At 60.1% G+C, this 17,908-nt stretch overlaps 1 protein-coding gene across 1 annotated transcript in view; it reads left to right on the top strand.

Annotated features, from left to right (window-relative positions):
• The window catches only part of NBEAL2 (neurobeachin like 2), a 35,115-nt gene extending 18,370 nt beyond the window's left edge, over nt 1-16,745 (top strand). The window contains 41 exon segments of the mRNA XM_068404599.1: nt 100-182; nt 288-380; nt 880-1,051; nt 1,540-1,673; nt 1,770-1,929; nt 2,006-2,108; nt 2,619-2,772; nt 2,915-3,073; nt 3,165-3,324; nt 3,489-3,574; nt 3,865-3,959; nt 4,138-4,253; nt 4,256-4,533; nt 4,612-4,790; nt 4,865-5,024; nt 6,623-6,760; nt 6,839-7,144; nt 7,361-7,510; nt 8,755-8,912; nt 8,993-9,117; nt 9,321-9,441; nt 9,527-9,684; nt 9,907-10,049; nt 10,052-10,240; nt 10,885-10,980; nt 11,061-11,185; nt 11,270-11,410; nt 11,993-12,123; nt 12,217-12,326; nt 12,437-12,554; nt 12,625-12,722; nt 12,804-12,920; nt 13,015-13,104; nt 13,223-13,332; nt 13,424-13,596; nt 13,871-13,965; nt 14,061-14,177; nt 14,249-14,410; nt 14,484-14,632; nt 14,719-14,854; nt 16,384-16,745. Of these exon segments, the coding sequence (XP_068260700.1) occupies nt 100-182; nt 288-380; nt 880-1,051; nt 1,540-1,673; nt 1,770-1,929; nt 2,006-2,108; nt 2,619-2,772; nt 2,915-3,073; nt 3,165-3,324; nt 3,489-3,574; nt 3,865-3,959; nt 4,138-4,253; nt 4,256-4,533; nt 4,612-4,790; nt 4,865-5,024; nt 6,623-6,760; nt 6,839-7,144; nt 7,361-7,510; nt 8,755-8,912; nt 8,993-9,117; nt 9,321-9,441; nt 9,527-9,684; nt 9,907-10,049; nt 10,052-10,240; nt 10,885-10,980; nt 11,061-11,185; nt 11,270-11,410; nt 11,993-12,123; nt 12,217-12,326; nt 12,437-12,554; nt 12,625-12,722; nt 12,804-12,920; nt 13,015-13,104; nt 13,223-13,332; nt 13,424-13,596; nt 13,871-13,965; nt 14,061-14,177; nt 14,249-14,410; nt 14,484-14,632; nt 14,719-14,854; nt 16,384-16,488 (5,693 nt within the window). The 3' untranslated portion in view covers nt 16,489-16,745.
• The last annotated feature ends 1,163 nt before the right edge of the window (nt 16,746-17,908 follow it).

Below are 17,908 nucleotides of genomic sequence, written 5' to 3' on the forward strand. Positions count from 1 at the left end.
GTACGTTGGGGTGGGACGCGGCGGACATCTGTGGGGGTGCTGGTGGCAACCAGGGTCTCCCTCACCATGCCCCAGCTCACCCCCATCCTCTTCCTCCAGGGCCAAACGTCACATCACCGTTTACACTGGAAGGTGACTTGGTGGAGCTCAGCAGCAAGCTCTTGCTGTACTACACCCCACAGGTGAGGAGAGCCACCCGCCTGGGGATGGGGACAGTGCTGGCAGACCCCCTGCCATAGGTGACTTCTCCAGGAGCGTGAAGATGCTCCCATGGTGTTCTCTTCTAGGCCTGCAGGAACAACATCTGCCTGGACCTCTCTCCCAGCCACGGTTTGGACGGGAGGCTGACAGGGCACAAGGTGGTCAACTGGGACATCAAGGTATGCTGGGCGCAGGGTGGTCCATCCTGGCCCATATTCCCCATGGCGTGGAGGCAGATGGGCCCCTCCTGGGGTATGGGACAGGGGCAGGACCCCCACGGGGTGTTGGATGGCCATAGTCATTCCCCTGGACCCTACAGGTACTCTGCTACGTGGTATTGAGTCCACCAAGAACCTGCGTGATGTATGGGTCCACCAAGGACCTACATGCCCCATGGGTCCCCTAAGGACCTGTCTGCCCCATAGGTGCTCAGCGTCCAGGATGGGCACCATGGGTGGTGCAGGGGAGCAGCTGCTTTTTTGGGGACCTCTTTTAGGTTTGTGCTGTAGGATGGGTCAGGGCACACCCCGATCTTTGCTAGCCACAGGGACTGGCTCTCCCCAGCTTGGGCTGAGCCTGTGAGCAGGCAGGACAGACCCCGGGTGCACGTGCAACCTCCTCCTCTAGGCTGCTGTCACCACGCAGCACCCAGCAAAGCCTCTTGCCTCCCTCCGGCAGGACGTGGTCAACTGTGTGGGTGGGATGGGCGTGCTGCTGCCCCTGCTCGAGCAAGCGGTGTCCAAGAAGGAGGAGCCCGAGGATGAGCAGGAGACCAACGACCTGGTGGGACCAGAGCTAACATCCTCCAGGAACGCCCAGGGCATGCTCATCCCGCTGGGCAAGTCCTCAGGTGAGGACTTCAGGGGACGTGGAGTGGGAGCCATCCTGCTCGGGTGGCTGGAGTGGGTGCTGCCTGGAGCAGGCTGGTGTCTACCATGGGCATGAGAAGTCTTGCCTGGGCCACCAAGAGTTACGGGGTAATGAAGAAACCATTGACATCTTTTAATGTTGTTATGACCCAATTAGTCACAACAAGCAGCTCTCAGAAGATGAGGGTGACTCCAACCCGCTTGCCTTTGCTTGGAGTCTCTGGTGTCTTATAGTAGGGCTGGGTTCATGCAGGAGCCTTCTCCTGCATGGGTGAAATGGGCTTTCTCCTGATACCCAGCTGCTTATCTCCAAGAAGCTCAGAGCAATGGAGGTTTCTTCTTGCTTAAATTTGGGGGAAAGAGGGGAATGGGCTGAAAAGTTTGCAGAGAAAAGGTGACAGCAGGGTCTCCAGGATGCCCTTTGAAGGTGCTTGCAGCTACCGGCAGGACTCTGCCCCGTGCCTTGCAGAGAGCAGGCTGGAGAGGAACAGCGTGGCCGCCTTCCTGCTGCTGGTGAAGAACTTCATCCAGAACCACCCGGTGAACCAGGAGAGCCTGGTGCAGTGCCACGGGCCGGCCATCATCGGGGCACTGCTGCAGAAGGTATGAGGGGCTACCAAAGGTTCCATCCCATGGTCCCCAGGGCCATTCCCCAAGGGGGATGCCTGGACTGGAAGCCTCTCCTCTCACCTACGGCAGGTCTCCGGCCCGCTGCTGGACATGAGCACGTTGATGGCCTCACAGATCCTCATGGAGCAGGTGGCCTCTGAGGGCAGCGGGCTCCTGCTGCATCTCCTCTACCAACATCTTCTCTTCGACTTCCGCATCTGGAGCAACAGCGACTTCGCTGTCCGCTTAGGTGGGAACTGGGGGTGCTTGGGGGGTGTTCTCCATCCCAACCGGCCTCCACGACCGCTCACACCTTCTCCCCACAGGTCACATCCAGTACCTGGCCAACGTCATCAAGGACCACAAGCAGCGCATCCGCAAGAAGTACGGGGTGCAGTACATCCTCGACTCCATCCGGACGTACTACGGGTGAGGACCCCCCAATGCTGACGTGGTGGTGGGCTTGACCCCTTGGAGCTCCAGATTGGGGTAGACACCTCTGCTTGGGGCAATCTTCCCCCTGCAAGCAGCTCATGGGATAATCTTCTCATGTGGGAGCACGGTGGTGGGTGCAGGACCTTCCACTCCCCATGACCATGCCCCATCCCCGAGCTGTGACCGATCAGCTCCAGATTCCACCCTCAGCATCTCTCCATCAGCAACCGAGATCATGGTGGCTTCTGCAACAAGCATTTGACCTGATGCGTTTCCACACTCCTGTGACACTGGGGGTTCTTGCACCCTGCCGAGACCCAAAAGTGTGGGGTGGACATTTCCCAGTGGGCAGGGTTGGCCAGAAGGGATGTCCACACTGGGCTGCCCCAGAGCTCCTCAGGCTCCGTGGTGGGATTTGGGATCACGCTGGCTATGTGTGACAAGGGACAGGAGGGCAGACACGCACGTCCCCAGCGGGAATACCCACGAGCGTCTGTCCCTCAGCACCTCCAGGGAGAAGACCACGGCCACCGACGACATCAAGACAGTGCAGACATCCCTCTTCAGCCTGGTGAAGGATTTCTTCTGCAGGAGCTTCTCTGGGGAGGAGATGCAGAGCTTGCTGAGCTACGTGGCCGGGGCGCAGGACGAGCAGCAGGTAGGGAGCCAAGCCACCTGGGTCCCCAAACACCTCAGTGTGCCATGGGCTGGCCCAGCACTTGGCACTGGGTGGGGAGAAGTTGCTGAGGTCCTGGTGAGGCACATGGAGGGCAGTGGACAACTGACCCCGTGTCCCACAGGTCTGCGGGGCGCTGGAGGTGATCCACAGCCTGCTGAAGGGCTCGCCTGCCCAGGAGCAGCTCTTCGGTTTCCTCTTTGAGCCGGGCCATGTGGAGGTCCTCTTCTCATTGCTGGTGCAGAAGAAGTTCTCAGATGAAGTACGGGAGAGGGTCTTCAAGGTAAGGTGGGCCCCCAGCACCACCCTCTTGCCATCCCCAGCAGCCGGGGGCTTTGCTGTAGCAGGGTGGCCACCCCTCTCTGCCTCACCAGGTCCTCTACAAGATGCTGAAGTACGAGAAGGTCCCTGAGCGCAGCAAGAACCGCCTGAAGCTGAAGGACATCGGATACCAGGGGCTCATCACCTACCTCAACGACATCCCCGGCTCCATGCTGCTCTTCCGCTGCCTCTCAGAGCAGGTCCTCGGGGCAGGTACCACGTGCCCTGCCGAAACCAGGCTGGCCCTGGCCACCAGTCCCATGGAGTTGTCACTGGTGGCTTCCCACGAGGCTCAGCCAGTCTTGGGGCTGGGGGTCTTTGGTGGCTTTTGGGGGCAGAAGGAGGTGTCCCACCGTACTGTCTTTCCTTGTCCATAGACCCTCCCAGCTACAAGGACCTGGTGGCTGTGGTTTACCTGTCCCACCGGGCCGAGCTGACCGTCCGACTCGATATCTGCCGCAAGGTGAGCAGGACCATGGGAGCAAGGGGCTGTGACCGAGTGGTCACCCCAGGGCTGAGCTCCCTGGGCACCCAGCCATGCCCGAAGGTGGGGGCCATGGGGATGGTGGTAACACCCCATGCATGGGGCTGCCAGCACGTGGACACACCAGCACGGAGGTGGTGCAGCCACAGCACCTGGTGATGGTTATGGGAGATCTGAGATCTCAGGACCATCGGAGGGACCAAACCCTCAAGAGGGGGCCAGGAGCCAGGGCAACATCATCAGGTCTCAGCCCCTGCTTTGTCTTGCAGCTCTTCCACTTGATCTACGCACAGCAGGACATGGTGAAGCAGCTGGCGAGGTTGGCCGGCTGGCAGGACACGCTCACCAAGCTCTACATCAAGGAGTCCTACGAGTCCCACCAGCACAGCCTGAGCAACGCGAGCAACGGGGGCTGCCTGGAGCTCCTCCACCTCTCGGACCCCCCCAGCAAAGAGGGCACGAGCTCGCCGCCAGCCGAGCTGCAGGAGCTGGATGTCTTCCTGCCTCTGGGCTACGAGGCCTCGGACCAAGAGCTCTCTGAGGGCTTCTCTGACCACTCCATCTCCCCGAGCGGCCACACCAAGTCCTTCCACTCCTACAACTTCAAGTCTTTCGACTCCTCTGACCGGGCCAGCCGCTCATCCTCCAACCCTGGTGATGGTCCTCCATTCGATGGTGTCTACCACCCGCTCTCACCCTTCTCCACCTCACCCTTTGACCTGGGGCTCGACCTGGCCAGCACCAGCTCCATTGCCACAGCTGAGAGCGGCACACAGACCCCCGCCAGCGGCCCTGGCACCCCCTCGCCCCTGGAGAGCTTCAAGCCCTTCCCGGGGATGCGAGCACGCAAGAGCTCCAGCCTCTCCAACGTCCTGGATGAGATCAGCTACCAGGACACGCTGCCCAGCGACAACGTCTCCAACACCAGCAACCCCCAGGTGAGCCCCAAACCAGCATGTCCACCACCCTGGGCTACGCTGGACACCAGACCTCTCACCCTTCCTCTCCATTGGCAGCAAACACCCGAGGAGGAACTGTGCAACCTCTTGACCAACATTATCTTCTCGGTGACCTGGCGCGGGGTGGAGGGCTGGGACGACGCGGCATGGAGGGAGCGCGGGCAGGTCTTCTCTGTCCTCACCAAGCTGGGGACGGCGTGCGAGCTGGTGCGGCCCCCTGATGAGATCAAGCGCAGGTGAGTCCCACCCAGGTCTGGGTGGGTGCATCCCAAGGGAGGACCACCCTGTAGAGCCACCTGCTCTCCTGCAGCCTCCTGGAGATGATGCTGGAGTCGGCGCTGACGGACCTGAAGGAGTCGGGGCCAGCCACCCTGCCTGGGCTCACCCACAACGTCCTCAAGCTGCTGCGGTTGCTCCAGGACTTCTTGTTCTCTGAGGGACACAACAACCAGGCCCTGTGGAGCGAGAAGGTGGACGGGCACGGGCAGGGGGTCCTGATCCCAAACCTGACCTCTGAACCCTACTGCTAGCCCTAACCCTAAACCCTGCCCCTCCCTGCAGCCCTTGAGCCTAACCTTAGAAAATCCTAATCCTTAATCCTAAACCCTAACCCATAACCAGTAAATCCTACCCTAAACCTAACCCTAAAACTTAACCCTTGCCCTAACCCATAACCAGTAAATCCAACCCTAAACCTAACCCTAAAACTTAACCCTTGGCCTAACCCATAACCCTAAATCCAACCCTAAACCTAACCCTAAAACTTAACCCTTGCCCTAACCCATAACCAGTAAATAATAACCATAACCTTAACCCTACGTCCTTGCCATAAACCCCAGCCCTAATTCTAATCCTATACCATAATCCTAACCCCAATCCCAACCCTTAATCCTAACCCTAAAACCTGACTGTAAACCGAAATCCTAATCCTATACACTAAACCCTAACCTTAACTCATAATTTATAAATCTAACTGCACCTCCTAAATCCTAATCCTAAACCTTAACCCTACATCCTTGCCATAAACCTCAGCCCTCACTCCAATCCTGTACCCTAATCCTAACCCCAATCCCAACCCTTAACCTTAACCCTAAAACCTGACTCTAAACCTAAATCCTAATCCTGTACCCTAAACCCTAACCTTAACTCATAATTTATAAATCTAACCGTACCTCCTAAATCCTAATCCTAAACCTTAACCCTACGTCCTTGCCATCAACCTCAGCCCTAACCCTAATCCTAACCCCAATCCCATACCCTAATCCTAACCCCAATCCCAACCCTTAACCCTAACCCTAAAACCTGACTGTAAACCGAAATCCTAATCCTACACCCTAAACCCTAACCTTAACTCATAATTTATAAATCTAACCGTACCTCCTAAATCCTAATCCTAAACCTTAATCCTACATCCTTGCCATAAACCTCAGCCCTAACTCCAATCCTATACCCTAATCCTAACTCCAGTCCCATACCATAATCCTAACCCCAATCCCAACCCTTAACCCTAACCCTAAAACCTGACTCTAAACCGAAATCCTAATCCTATACCCTAAACCCTAACCTTAACTCATAATTTATAAATCTAACCGTACCTCCTAAATCCTAATCCTAAACCTTAACCCTACATCCTTGCCATAAACCTCAGCCCTAACTCCAATCCTATACACTAATCCTAACCCCAATCCCATACCCTAATCCTAACCCCAATCCCATACCTTTAACCCTAACCCTAAAATCTGACTCTAAACCGAAATCCTAATCCTATACCCTAAACCCTAACCTTAACTCATAATTTATAAATCTAACCGTACCTCCTAAATCCTAATCCTAAACCTTAATCCTACATCCTTGCCATAAACCTCAGCCCTAACCCTAATCCTATACCCTAATCCTAACCCCAATCCCATACCATAATCCTAACCCCAATCCCAGGGTAGGTTGGGTAGGTTGGGGCTCTACCCTACCCCTAAACCCTAATCCTACCCGTAACCCAAACTCACGTCAAGCAAAGCCGAGGGTGACTGGGTGATGGGGACAGACGTGGTGGCTGATGGTGCCCCCCCAGATCTACGAGGGGGTGAGCAGTCTGCTGGACAAGCTGGGCGTCTGGTACCACCTGGCCAACGGCACCTCCGACCTCAAGGAGATGGCCCAGACAGGTCTACGCGTCCTCGTGGGCTACATCATGTTGCAGGACCCCCAGGTGGGTCAACCCTTCCTGGGGCTCGGGGTGAGACCTCAGCCCTTGGGGCCCCATCAGATGTCCCCTGTCCCCCCGCAGCTGCACTCGCTGGCGTACGTGAAGCTTCACAGCCTGCTGCAGACCTCCTCGGCCCCCAGAAAGGACGAGGCTTGCTACCTGCTGGGCAAGCTGGAGACCCCGCTGCGACGCTCGTTGGACGCCAAGTCGGAGACCTTCTCCTGGTTGGTGCCCATCGTCCGAACGCTCATGGACCAGTGCTATGAGACCCTGCAGCTGCAGCTCTTCCTGCCCTCGCTGCCCCCCACCAACGGCAGCCCCACGTTCTACGAGGACTTCCAGGTCTTCTGCACCACCCCGGAGTGGAGAAGCTTCATTGAGAAACACGTAGGTGCTGTGGGGCGTGGGGTGGCATTGCTGTTGGGGGAACACCTTCCTAGGCTTAGAGATGGCTCCATGCTGTGGTGGGGTCCCCATGTCACCACTGGGTTGGGACAGGCTGCAGGGGTGACCTCCAGGGCAGGGATGCTTATAGCCTGGATGATGGTTGGAGGGTGCCAAGCCCTGCAAACGCCTCCCCTCTCGTCCCACTTCTCTCGGTAGGTGCAGCCCACCATGGCGCAGTTTGAGATGGACACCTTTGCCAAGAGCCACGACCACATGTCCAATTTCTGGAACGCCTGCTACGATGCCATGATGAGCAGCTCCCAGCGGCGGGAGCAGGAGAAAGCGGCCAGCCGCAAGATGTTCCAGGTACTGCCTGCTCCTAGGCCTGGGGACGTCACCCTGGGATGTGCTCCTCATCCTGAGGACATGCTCTCCTCACCCTAAGGATATGCTCCTCACTCTGGGGACGTCATCCTAGGGACTTGCTCCTCTCCCTGGGGACATTAATCCTGGGGATGTGCTGCTCATTCTGGGGTTGTTGTCCTGGGGACATCTTCCTCATCCTGGGCACATCGTCCTCAGGATATGCTCCTCATCCTGGGAACATCATTCTGGGGATGTGCTCCTCATCCCAGGGACATCATCCCAGGGATGTTCTCATCATCCTGGGGATGTCCTCCTTGCCCTGGGTACGTGCTCCTCACCCCAGGGACATCACCCAGGGACATCATCCTGGAGATGTGCTCCTCACCCCAAGCATGTCATTCTAGGGATGTGCTCCTTGCCCCAGGGACATGCTCCTCACTCTGGGAACATTAATCCTGGGGATTTGATCTTCATCTTGAGGATGTCATCCTGGAGATATCCTCCTCACCCTGGGGGCGTTGCCCTTGGGATGTGCTCTTCATCCCAGGGACATCATTCTGGTGAAGGGCTCCTCATCCTGGGGACATGCTCCTCATCTTGGGGACATCATCCTGGGGATGTGCTCATCATCCCAGGGGCATCATCCTGGGGATGTGCTCCTCAACCCTAGGATGTCATCCTGAGGACGTGCTCCTCACCCCAGGGACGTCCTTCTCACCCTGGGGACGTTAATCCTGGGGATGTGCTCTTCATCCTGGGGACGTCATCCTGGGGGAGATCCTCCTCACTCTGGGGACATTGTCCTCAGGATGGGATCCTCATCCTGGAGACACCATTCTGGGGACATGCTCCTCATCCTGGGAACATCATCATGGAGATGTTCTCATCATCTCAGGAACGTTGTTCCAGGGATGTTCTCCTGACTCTGGGTACAAGCTTCTCACCCCAGGGACATGCTTCTCCCTCTGGGGACATTAATCCTGGGGATATTAATCCTGGGGATGTCATCCTGGGTACATGTTCCTTACCCTGGGGACATTGCCTTCAGGAAGCGCTCCTCATCCTGGGGACATTGTTCTGGGGACGTGCTCCTCGTCCCAGGAACAGCATCCTGCGGATGGGGACATCATCCTGGGGACTTTCTCCTTACCCTGGGGACATCACCCCATGGACACGCTCCTCACCTCAGGGATGTCCCCAAGCCCCCACCCTGCTGTCATTTCACTCTTCTGCTCCCTTGGCAGGAGCTGGTGCTGGAGCCGGCAGCGAAGCGCGCCAAGGCGGAGAACGCCCGGCACGCCAACGTGCTCAAGCAGGCCAACAACCACCACAGCACCGTGCTGAAGCAGTGGAGATCCCTGTGCCGCCTCCTCACCTCGCCCCGCTCTGCCTGGGCTGACCGGTGAGCCCCCGTCTCGGTCTCCATGAAGGGGTGGCACGGCTGGGTGTCCCCAGGGTTCCTCACCCCCTCCTGCCCCCCAGGAACCCACCAGAGGTTCGCTGGAAGCTGTCGAGTGCTGAGACCTACTCCCGGATGAGGCTGAAGCTGGTGCCCAACCTGAATTTTGACCAACACTTGGAGGCCAGCGCCCTACGGGACAACCTGGGTGAGGCTGATGGGAGTGGGACACCCAGGGGTCCACCATGCTAGGGGCAAGGGGGTGCCACTGGTTGGATGCACACGGCGGGGTTGAACTGGGAGCTGTCATGGACCCCGTTGGGGTTGAGAGGTGGGATGGGGAACCCTCACAGGACTTGTCCCCCAGCTGTGAGTGGCTCGAGGTGTCTGCTGACCCCCTCCTCGTTTCAGGAGCTGACCACCTCCACAACCCTGCTGAGTCCCTCCCACTTGCCATGGCCAAGGAGGCCAAGGTGAGCGAGCTGGAGGATGACCAACTGGCTGAGGAGGACCTCCCCGTCCTGGACAACCAGTGAGTGTCCCCATCCCTTACCGTGGCACTGGCTCGCCCACACTGAGGGTGTCACAGGGGTCTCTTCACCCCTGGTGTCACCCAGGGCTGAGCCCAAGGAGCAGAACCAGCGGGAGAAGCTGGTGGTCTCAGAGGACTGCGAGCTCATCACGACAGTGGCCGTCATCCCCGGACGCCTGGAGGTGACAACCCAGCACGTCTACTTCTACGATGGCAGCAGCGAGAAGGAGGAGACGGAGGGAGGTAACGGCACGTGCTCCTTGGGGGGATCCCTGCAGCAAGGTGGGCTGAGGAACCCCCCACCCATCCCATCTCCTCCAGAACCCATCACGCTGGGTGCTGGTGGTTTTGGGGGTGGGCTCCTCCCAGCTCCAGGGCGACGCTGGCCTCCATCCCTGCCTTGGGAATTGGGGTCTGGGTGGACAGTGATGCCCACGGGGCTCTGTACCCCCCTCATCTCGGCAGGGATCGGCTACGACTTCAAGCGCCCCTTGTCCCACCTACGCGAGGTCCACCTGCGCCGCTACAACTTGCGCCGCTCCGCGCTCGAGCTCTTCTTCATCGACCAGGCCAACTACTTCCTCAACTTCAGAAAAAAGGTGGTGGCACCCTTTCCCCCTCCAAAACCCATCCTGGGGCCACGGCGCTGCCCAGACTCTGGCCACTCCATGTCCTACCCACGTCCCCCCAGGTGAGGAACAAGGTGTACTCCTGCATCCTCGGCCTTCATCCCCCCAGTCAGATCTACTTCGGCAGCCGGTCGCCCCAGGAGCTGCTGAAAGCCTCGGGGCTCACCCAGGTACCAGCCCCACCTTGTCTACCCCCACCCCATATCTCCCCTTCCCGAATACCAAAGGGGAGGGTGCCAGCGTGGGATGGGAGTGGCCATGGGACCAGGGATGGCCATGGGTTGGGGGTGGCCATGGGATGGAGGTGGCCATGGGACCAGGGATTACTGTGGGATGGGGATGGCCATGGCACCTGGGATGGTCGTGGGACCAGGGATGGCCGTGGGATGGGGTTGGTCATGGGACCTGGGATGGCCATGGGATGGGGATGGTTGTGGGACCAGGGATGGCTATGGGACTGGGATGGCCATGGGATGGGGGTGGCCATGGGACCAGAATGACCATGGAACCAGGGTTGGCCATAGGTTGGGGTTGACTGTGGGTTGGGGATGGCCATGGGACCAGGGATGACCATGGGATAGGGATGGCCATGGGACCAGGGATGGCTATGGGTCCAGGATGGCCATGGGATGGGGACAGCCATGCGAACAGGGATGTCCATGGGACCAAGGATGGTCTGGGACCAGGGATGGCCATGGGCTGGGGATGGCCATGGGACCAGAGATAGCTGTGGGACAGGGATGGCCATGGGGTGGGGGTGTCTGCCCCCTCTCCTACCCCCCAGCCCATCTCAACCACCCTCCCTTCACTCCAGAAATGGGTCCTGCGGGAGATCTCCAACTTCGAGTACCTCATGCAGCTGAACACGATCGCGGGGCGCACCTACAACGACCTCTCCCAGTACCCCGTGGTGAGCCCCATGTCCCCCCACCGTCCCCCCAAGTGAGCCCGTGGCCCCCGCACTGTCACCCACCTCCCACCCCCACCCAGTTCCCCTGGATCCTGCGGGATTACGTCTCGGAGACCCTCGACCTCACCGACCCGGCCGTGTTTCGGGACCTGTCCAAGCCCATCGGGGTAGCCAACGAGCGGCACGCCCGGGACGTGAAGGAGAAGTGAGTGTCCCCAAAAAAGGAGGGATCTGGGACATGGGGACCTCCTGGCTGGCTCCCAGTGGACCTCCCTCACCTCGCCCCCAGGTATGAGAGCTTCGAGGACCCCACGGGCACCGTGGACAAGTTCCACTACGGCACGCACTACTCCAACGCGGCGGGCGTCATGCACTACCTGATCCGCACCGAGCCCTTCACCACCCTCCACATCCAGCTGCAGAGCGGCAGGTGGGCACCCGGCGGGGGGACATCGGGGAGGGGACATCGGGGAGGGGACGAGCGGTCTCTGACCAGGTGTCTGGGCCCCGCACTTCAAGAGAGATGTTGAGGTGTTGGAGCGAGTGCAGAGGAGAGCGACCAAGCTGGGGAAGGGTCTGGAGGGTCTGACCTGCGAGGAACGGCTGAGGGAGCTGGGGGTGTTTAGCCTGGAGAAGAGGAGGCTCAGAGGTGACCTTAGTGCAGTCTACAACTACCTGAAGGGAGGTTGTAGCGGAGTGGGAGTCGGCCTCTTCTCCCAGGCAACTAGTGATAGGACAAGAGGACACAGCCTCAAGCTTTGCCAGGGGAGGTTCAGGTTGGGCATTAGGAAGCATTTCTTCTCAGCAAGGGTCATTAGCCATTGGAAGGGGCTGCCCAGGGAGGGGGTGGAGTCACCATCTCTGGAGGGGTTTAAGAAAAGCCTGGACATGGCACTTAGTGCCCTGGTCTAGTTGCCATGGTGGTGTCAGGGCAATGGTTGGACTCGATGATCCCAGAGGGCTCTTCCAACCTCATTGATTCTGGGATTCTGTGGGTGTCCTGTGCCACCAGGTTTGACTGCTCGGACCGGCAGTTCCACTCGGTGCCGGCGGCGTGGCAAGCCCGCATGGAGAACCCCGTGGACGTCAAGGAGCTCATCCCCGAGTTCTTCTACTTCCCTGAGTTCCTGGAGAACCAGAACGGTAAGGGGCACCCATCATCCCCACCATGGGGACAGCACCCGTGGGAGCACGGTGGGGTCGGTGTCCCTCACCCCTTGGCTGCTCTGCCTGCAGGCTTCGACCTGGGCTGCCTGCAGCTCTCCAACGAGAAGGTGGGCGACGTGGTGCTTCCCCGGTGGGCGCGCTCCCGCGAGGACTTCATCTACCAGCACCGCAAAGCCCTGGTGAGATGGTGGAGCCCATCCCAATCCCTCCTTCTCTCCAAGCCCCGAGGGGTCGTTCCAGGGGGGTGGTGGGCATTCCCAGCTCACCCTGATGCCCCATCCTTGGACAGGAGTCAGAGTACGTCTCAGCCCACCTCCACGAGTGGATCGACCTCATTTTTGGGTACAAGCAACGAGGCCCGGCCGCTGTGGAGGCCCTCAACGTCTTCTACTACTGCACCTATGAGGGTGAGCCGTGGGGCAGGGAGGTTGGGGGGCACCTGCCAGGTGGCCCCCCCATGACCATCCCCATCCCCAGGGGCCGTGGACCTGGACGCCATCGCTGATGAGACGCAGAGGAAGGCTCTGGAGGGCATCATCAGCAACTTTGGGCAGACGCCCTGCCAGCTGCTCAAGGTAGCTCGTACCCCCACCCCCAAAAATAGCCCCTTTTGGGGGGCCACCCCCCCGTCTCATGGGTTCCTTCACCCCCCCCAGGAACCCCATCCCTCCCGGCTGTCAGCAGAGAGCGCAGCCCGGAGGCTGGCCCGCCTTGACACCCGCTCACCCAACATCTTCGAGAACCTGGACCAGCTCAAGTCCTTCTTTGTGGAGGTGAGGACAACCCCGGAGGGTCCCTGGCCAGGACTAAGGGGGGTGGTGGTGGTGGTGGCCAGGAGGGTGCCCACTGGTTGCTGTCTCCCCGCAGGGCATCAGCGATGGGGTGGCCCTGGTGCAAGCCGTGGTCCCCAAGAACCAGGCGCACTCCTTCATCACTCAGGGATCACCCGACGTCCTGGTGAGTGTGGGGAAACTGAGGCATGGGTGTACTCTGCTGACCCAAGGGGACCAGGACCAAACCCCAGGAGGGCTGCAGTGGTGGGAGCTGTGTCACCTCCATCTTCATCTCTGCCCAGGTCACCGTGAGTGCCAACGGCTTGTTGGGGACCCACAACTGGTTGCCCTACGACAAGAACATCTCCAACTACTTCAGCTTCACCAAAGACCCCACCGTCTCCAACGCAAAGTGAGCTGACTCATGGTCCCCGGGGATGGTCCCCGAAGGTGCCACCAGCCCGCCCATGGCCGTGCCACCATCCCATGTCCCTCCCCACCAGGACCCAGCGCTTCCTCCAGGGCCCCTTCGCCCCCGGCGCGGATCTCTGCTCCCGCACGCTGTCCGTGTCCCCCGATGGAAAGCTGCTCTTCAGCGGGGGACATTGGGACAACAGCCTCCGCGTCACCTCGCTGGCCAAAGGGAAGGTCGTTGGGCACATCACCCGGCACATAGGTACGTCCTCCTCCGATGACGAAGGTCCGATGATGCCCCGATGGGTTTGTAGGGCCACGGGGGGAGGCAGGGGACATGTGAGCAGGCAGGGGACATCTCCCAGTGTCCCTTTTCTTATGGGGACAGACCAGGCTCCATCTCAGAGCTGGGGTGGGGTTGGGTTTAGCAGCATCTCCACACCCCAAAATACGTCTTGGTGCCATCTCACGGGGTCAGAGAGCCGAGCATGGTGGGATGGGACCAGCACCTCATGGTGTCCCTCTGGGTGTCACAGACGTTGTCACCTGCCTGGCGCTTGACCTCTGCGGCATCTACCTCATTTCTGGGTCCCGGGACACCACCTGCATGGTGTGGCAGGTCCTACAGCAGGTAGGGGGTTGACCCTTACCTTTGCGCTCCAGATGGGGTGGCTTGTGGTGGCTACTGCCACCAGGTCACTGAGGTCCCCATGTCCCCAACTCCAGGGTGGGTTTTCCAGCGGCTTGGCTCCCAAACCCGTCCAGGTCCTGTACGGCCACGACGCCGAGGTGACGTGCGTGGCCATCAGCACCGAGCTGGACATGGCGGTGTCGGGCTCCAAGGTGAGCTGGGGTGGGTGGTGGGGTGGGCAGTGCCACCACCATCACCACCCCACGTCCCCTCCTTCCCGTAGGATGGCACCATCATCATCCACACCATCCGCCGGGGTCTCTTCATCCGCTCCCTGCGGCCGCCCAACGAGAGCTCACCACCCGCCGTCCTCTCCCACCTGGCCGTGGGGCCGGAGGGGCAGGTGGTCGCCCAGACCACAGTGGGTCAACGAGCCTGCTTGAAGGTATGGCCTGGTGTCCCCGCGTCCCCCTCCTCGTCACCCTCAGCGTGTGTGTCCCCTCCTCTTTGTCTTCCAGGACAGGTTTGTGCTGCACCTCTACTCGGTGAACGGGCAGCACCTCTCCTCCGTCCCGCTGGACGAGGAGGTGACGGCCATGTGCCTGACCGAGGAGTTCGTGGTGCTGGGGACCATGCAGTGCAGGCTGGAGATCCGTGACCTCCAGAGGTGGGTGCTACCACCCGCCTTGTCCCACCCCAATCACCCCCTTGGGGTGCTCGAGGGGTCCCATCCCACCACTCGTCTTCTCGCAGCCTCAGGGCGGCCGTGCCCCCCGTGCCCATGCGGGTGCCCGTCCACAGCGTGTCCGTCACCAAGGAGAAGAGTCACATCTTGGTGGGGTTGGAGGATGGCAAGCTCATCGTGGTGGGGGCTGGGCAGCCTGCTGAGGTGAGTGAGGGCCCCCCACCCCAGGTGGTGGTGGGGCTTGGGGGGGGTCATCTCTCAGCGTCCGCTGGGTGCTGCTGGGCTGGGGACCTCTGCTTGTCCTCCTTGCTCTCCAGAGCAGAGGGGGACAGAGATGGATGGGATGGGATGGGATGGGATGGGATGGGATGGGATGGGAAGGGGATATGGGAAAGGGAGGGGATGGGGATGGAGGTGTTGATGGAGATGGTGGTGGTGATGGAGGTGGGGAAGGGGATGGAGATAGGGAAGGGATGGAGATGGTGGGGGTGGAGATGGTGGTGGTGATGGAGATGGTGATGATGGAGGTGGTGGTGGTGATGGAGGTGAGGAAGGGGATGGAGATAGGGAAGGGATGAAGATGGTGGGGGTGGAGATGGTGGTGGGGATGGAGATGGTGGTGATGGAGGTGGTGGTGATGGAGGTGGAGAAGGGGATGGAGATAGGGAAGGGATGGAGATGGTGGGGATGGAGATGGGGAAAAGGATGGAGGTGGAGGTGGCGATGGAGATAGTAGGGATGGAGATAAGAAAGGGGATGGTGGGTGGAGGGGTTGGGATGATGAGGGGTTGGGAGGGGTGATGAGGGGTTGGGAAAGGGATGGGGAAGGGGATGGCGATGGGAGAAGGAACAGGGGTTTGGAAGGGGCTGGGGATGAGTGTGGGTGGAGAAAAGGATGGGGTTTGGAAGGGGATGTGGATGATGATGAGGAAGGGGCTGGGGATGATGGGTGTTTGGAAAGGGACAGGGATGGACAAGGGGATGAGGATGGCGATTTGGAATTGGATGGGGATGGAGAAGCAGATGGACATTTGGAAAGGAATGGGGATCTGGAAGGGGATGAGGGTGGTGATGGAGAAGGGGATGGGGATCTGGAAGGGGATGGAGATGGAGAAGGGGATGAGGAACAGGGGTGGAGAAGGGGATGGGGATCTGGAAGGGGATGGAGATGGAGAAGGGGATGGGGATGGAGAAGGGGGTGAGGGATGGGGATGGAGAAGTGGATGGAGATGAGGGATCTGGAAGGGGATGGAGAAGGGATGGGGATGGAGAAGGGGATGAGGGATCTGGAAGGGAATGGAGATGGAGAAGGGGATGAGGATGGGGATCTGGAAGGGGATGGGGATGGAGAAGGGGATGAGGATGAGGGTGGAGAAGGGATGGGGGTGGAGAAGGGGATGGGGATCTGGAAGGGGATGGGGATGGAGAAGGGATGGGGATGGAGAAGGGATGGGGATGGAGAAGAGAATGAAGATCTGGATGGGGATGGAGAAGGGGATGAGGATCTGGAACGGGATGGGGGTGGAGAAGGGATGGTGCTTTGGAAGGGGATGGAGATCTGGATGGGGATGGAGAAGGGGATGGGGATGGAGAAGGGGATGAGGGATCTGGAAGGGGGTGGGGATGGATGAAGGGGACAGAGGACGGGCTTCTGGCAGGGGCTGGGGATTGGGAACGGGATGAGGACTGGGGTGGGGCTGGGCCCCGTGGCGGGCGCTGACCCCCTCGCCCAGGTGCGCCCGGGCCAGTTCCACCGGCGGCTCTGGCGCTCCACGCGCCGCATCTCCCAGGTCTCGGCCGGCGAGACCCAGTACCCCCCCGCCGAGGGCAAGGCCTAGCCCGGCCCCACCGCCCCCACCCCGGGGGGGGCACCCACCGCCCAGCCCAGCACCCGTGGCCTTACCCAGCCCCGGGGGGGCGCGGAGGTGGCCGGGACCCCTCGCTGGGAACGGGGGTGCCACGTGTCCCCCCCGCCGTGCCCGCTGGCCAGGAGCCGGGGGGTGTCTGTCTGTCTGTGTGTCCCCCCCCTTTTTTTATTTCTCTCCATTTTTAGATCTTTTACAGAAAAATTAATAATAATATATCTGGGAATAAAGGTGTGCGCGGCCTCGTGTGCCCCACGTGGGGGGGACACCCCCTCTGGTGTCCCCTCGGTGTCTCCTCCCCCCCAGCAGTGGTTTTGGGGCCCTTTTGGGGCCCCCCCCACGATGGGACACGGGGACACACGTGTCATGAGTTGGGGGGGGTCTCAGCAGCCATTCACCCACATGTCATGAGTGTGGGGGGTCTCAGCAGCCGTGCACCCACCGAGACCTTCATCCCAGCCAGCCTTGTGGTGGTTGCTCCAGGTCTTGGTGGGGACACTGAGGTCACCGCACTGGTGGGCCTGGGTGTCCCCATCCCACCTGGACCTGCACAAGTGTCCCTGTCCCTGTGTCCTGGGCCCTGGTGGCCCAGTTTCCAGTGTCCCCTATCCCATATGTCCCAGTCCCTGTTCCCCTAAAAGTCATTCTTCAAGGATACTCCATGGGGACATGGATGCCCCATAAGCCCCCCCAGCCCCCCAAACCCCATCTTCACCCCTCGCCCTCAAAATGCTCCATGGGACGAGATGCCCCATGTCCCCCTGAACCCTCAATCCCACCATCTCCATCCAGGATGTGGCACTTAAGACCCCCCCCCCCCCCAAAAAAAGTCATTCTTCAAGGATGCTCCATGGGGTCATGGATGCCCCATAAGCCCCCAACACCCATGATGGGGTATTTAAGGCCCCCCACCCCTCCAAACCCCAGTTCCACCCACTCACCCCCAGGATGATCCATGGAAGGAGATGCCCCACATGGCCCCAGCCCCACCAGCTCAACTGGGATGGGGCTTTTAAGCCTCCCCCTCCTCCAAAAGTCACTCTTCAGGGATGCTCCATGGGGTCATGGACGCCCCATAAGCCCCCAACTCCATAACGGGGTATTTAAGCCCTCCCACACCCCCCCAAACCCATCTTCCCACTGGTGGGGGGCTGCCACCATGTCCCTGCCGCCCCATCCATCACCCGGGCCACCACCGTCACCGTGCTTGACTTTGTCACCTCCTGAGTGTCCCAAACCCAGGGATGGGCAGGGTTAAGGGGATTTTTTGGAGGGGGGGGTCCAAGCTGGCCACCATGGGGGTGTCCCCCCCCTTCCCACACCCCATAAAAGGTTGTAAATGCAAATCACCCCCATAAAAGGGCCGGATGAGGATGCTGGTGGCTCCAGGTCA

The sequence above is a fragment of the Nyctibius grandis genome, chromosome 7 (assembly GCF_013368605.1).
Source record: "Nyctibius grandis isolate bNycGra1 chromosome 7, bNycGra1.pri, whole genome shotgun sequence".
Taxonomy (NCBI): Eukaryota; Metazoa; Chordata; class Aves; order Nyctibiiformes; family Nyctibiidae; genus Nyctibius; species Nyctibius grandis.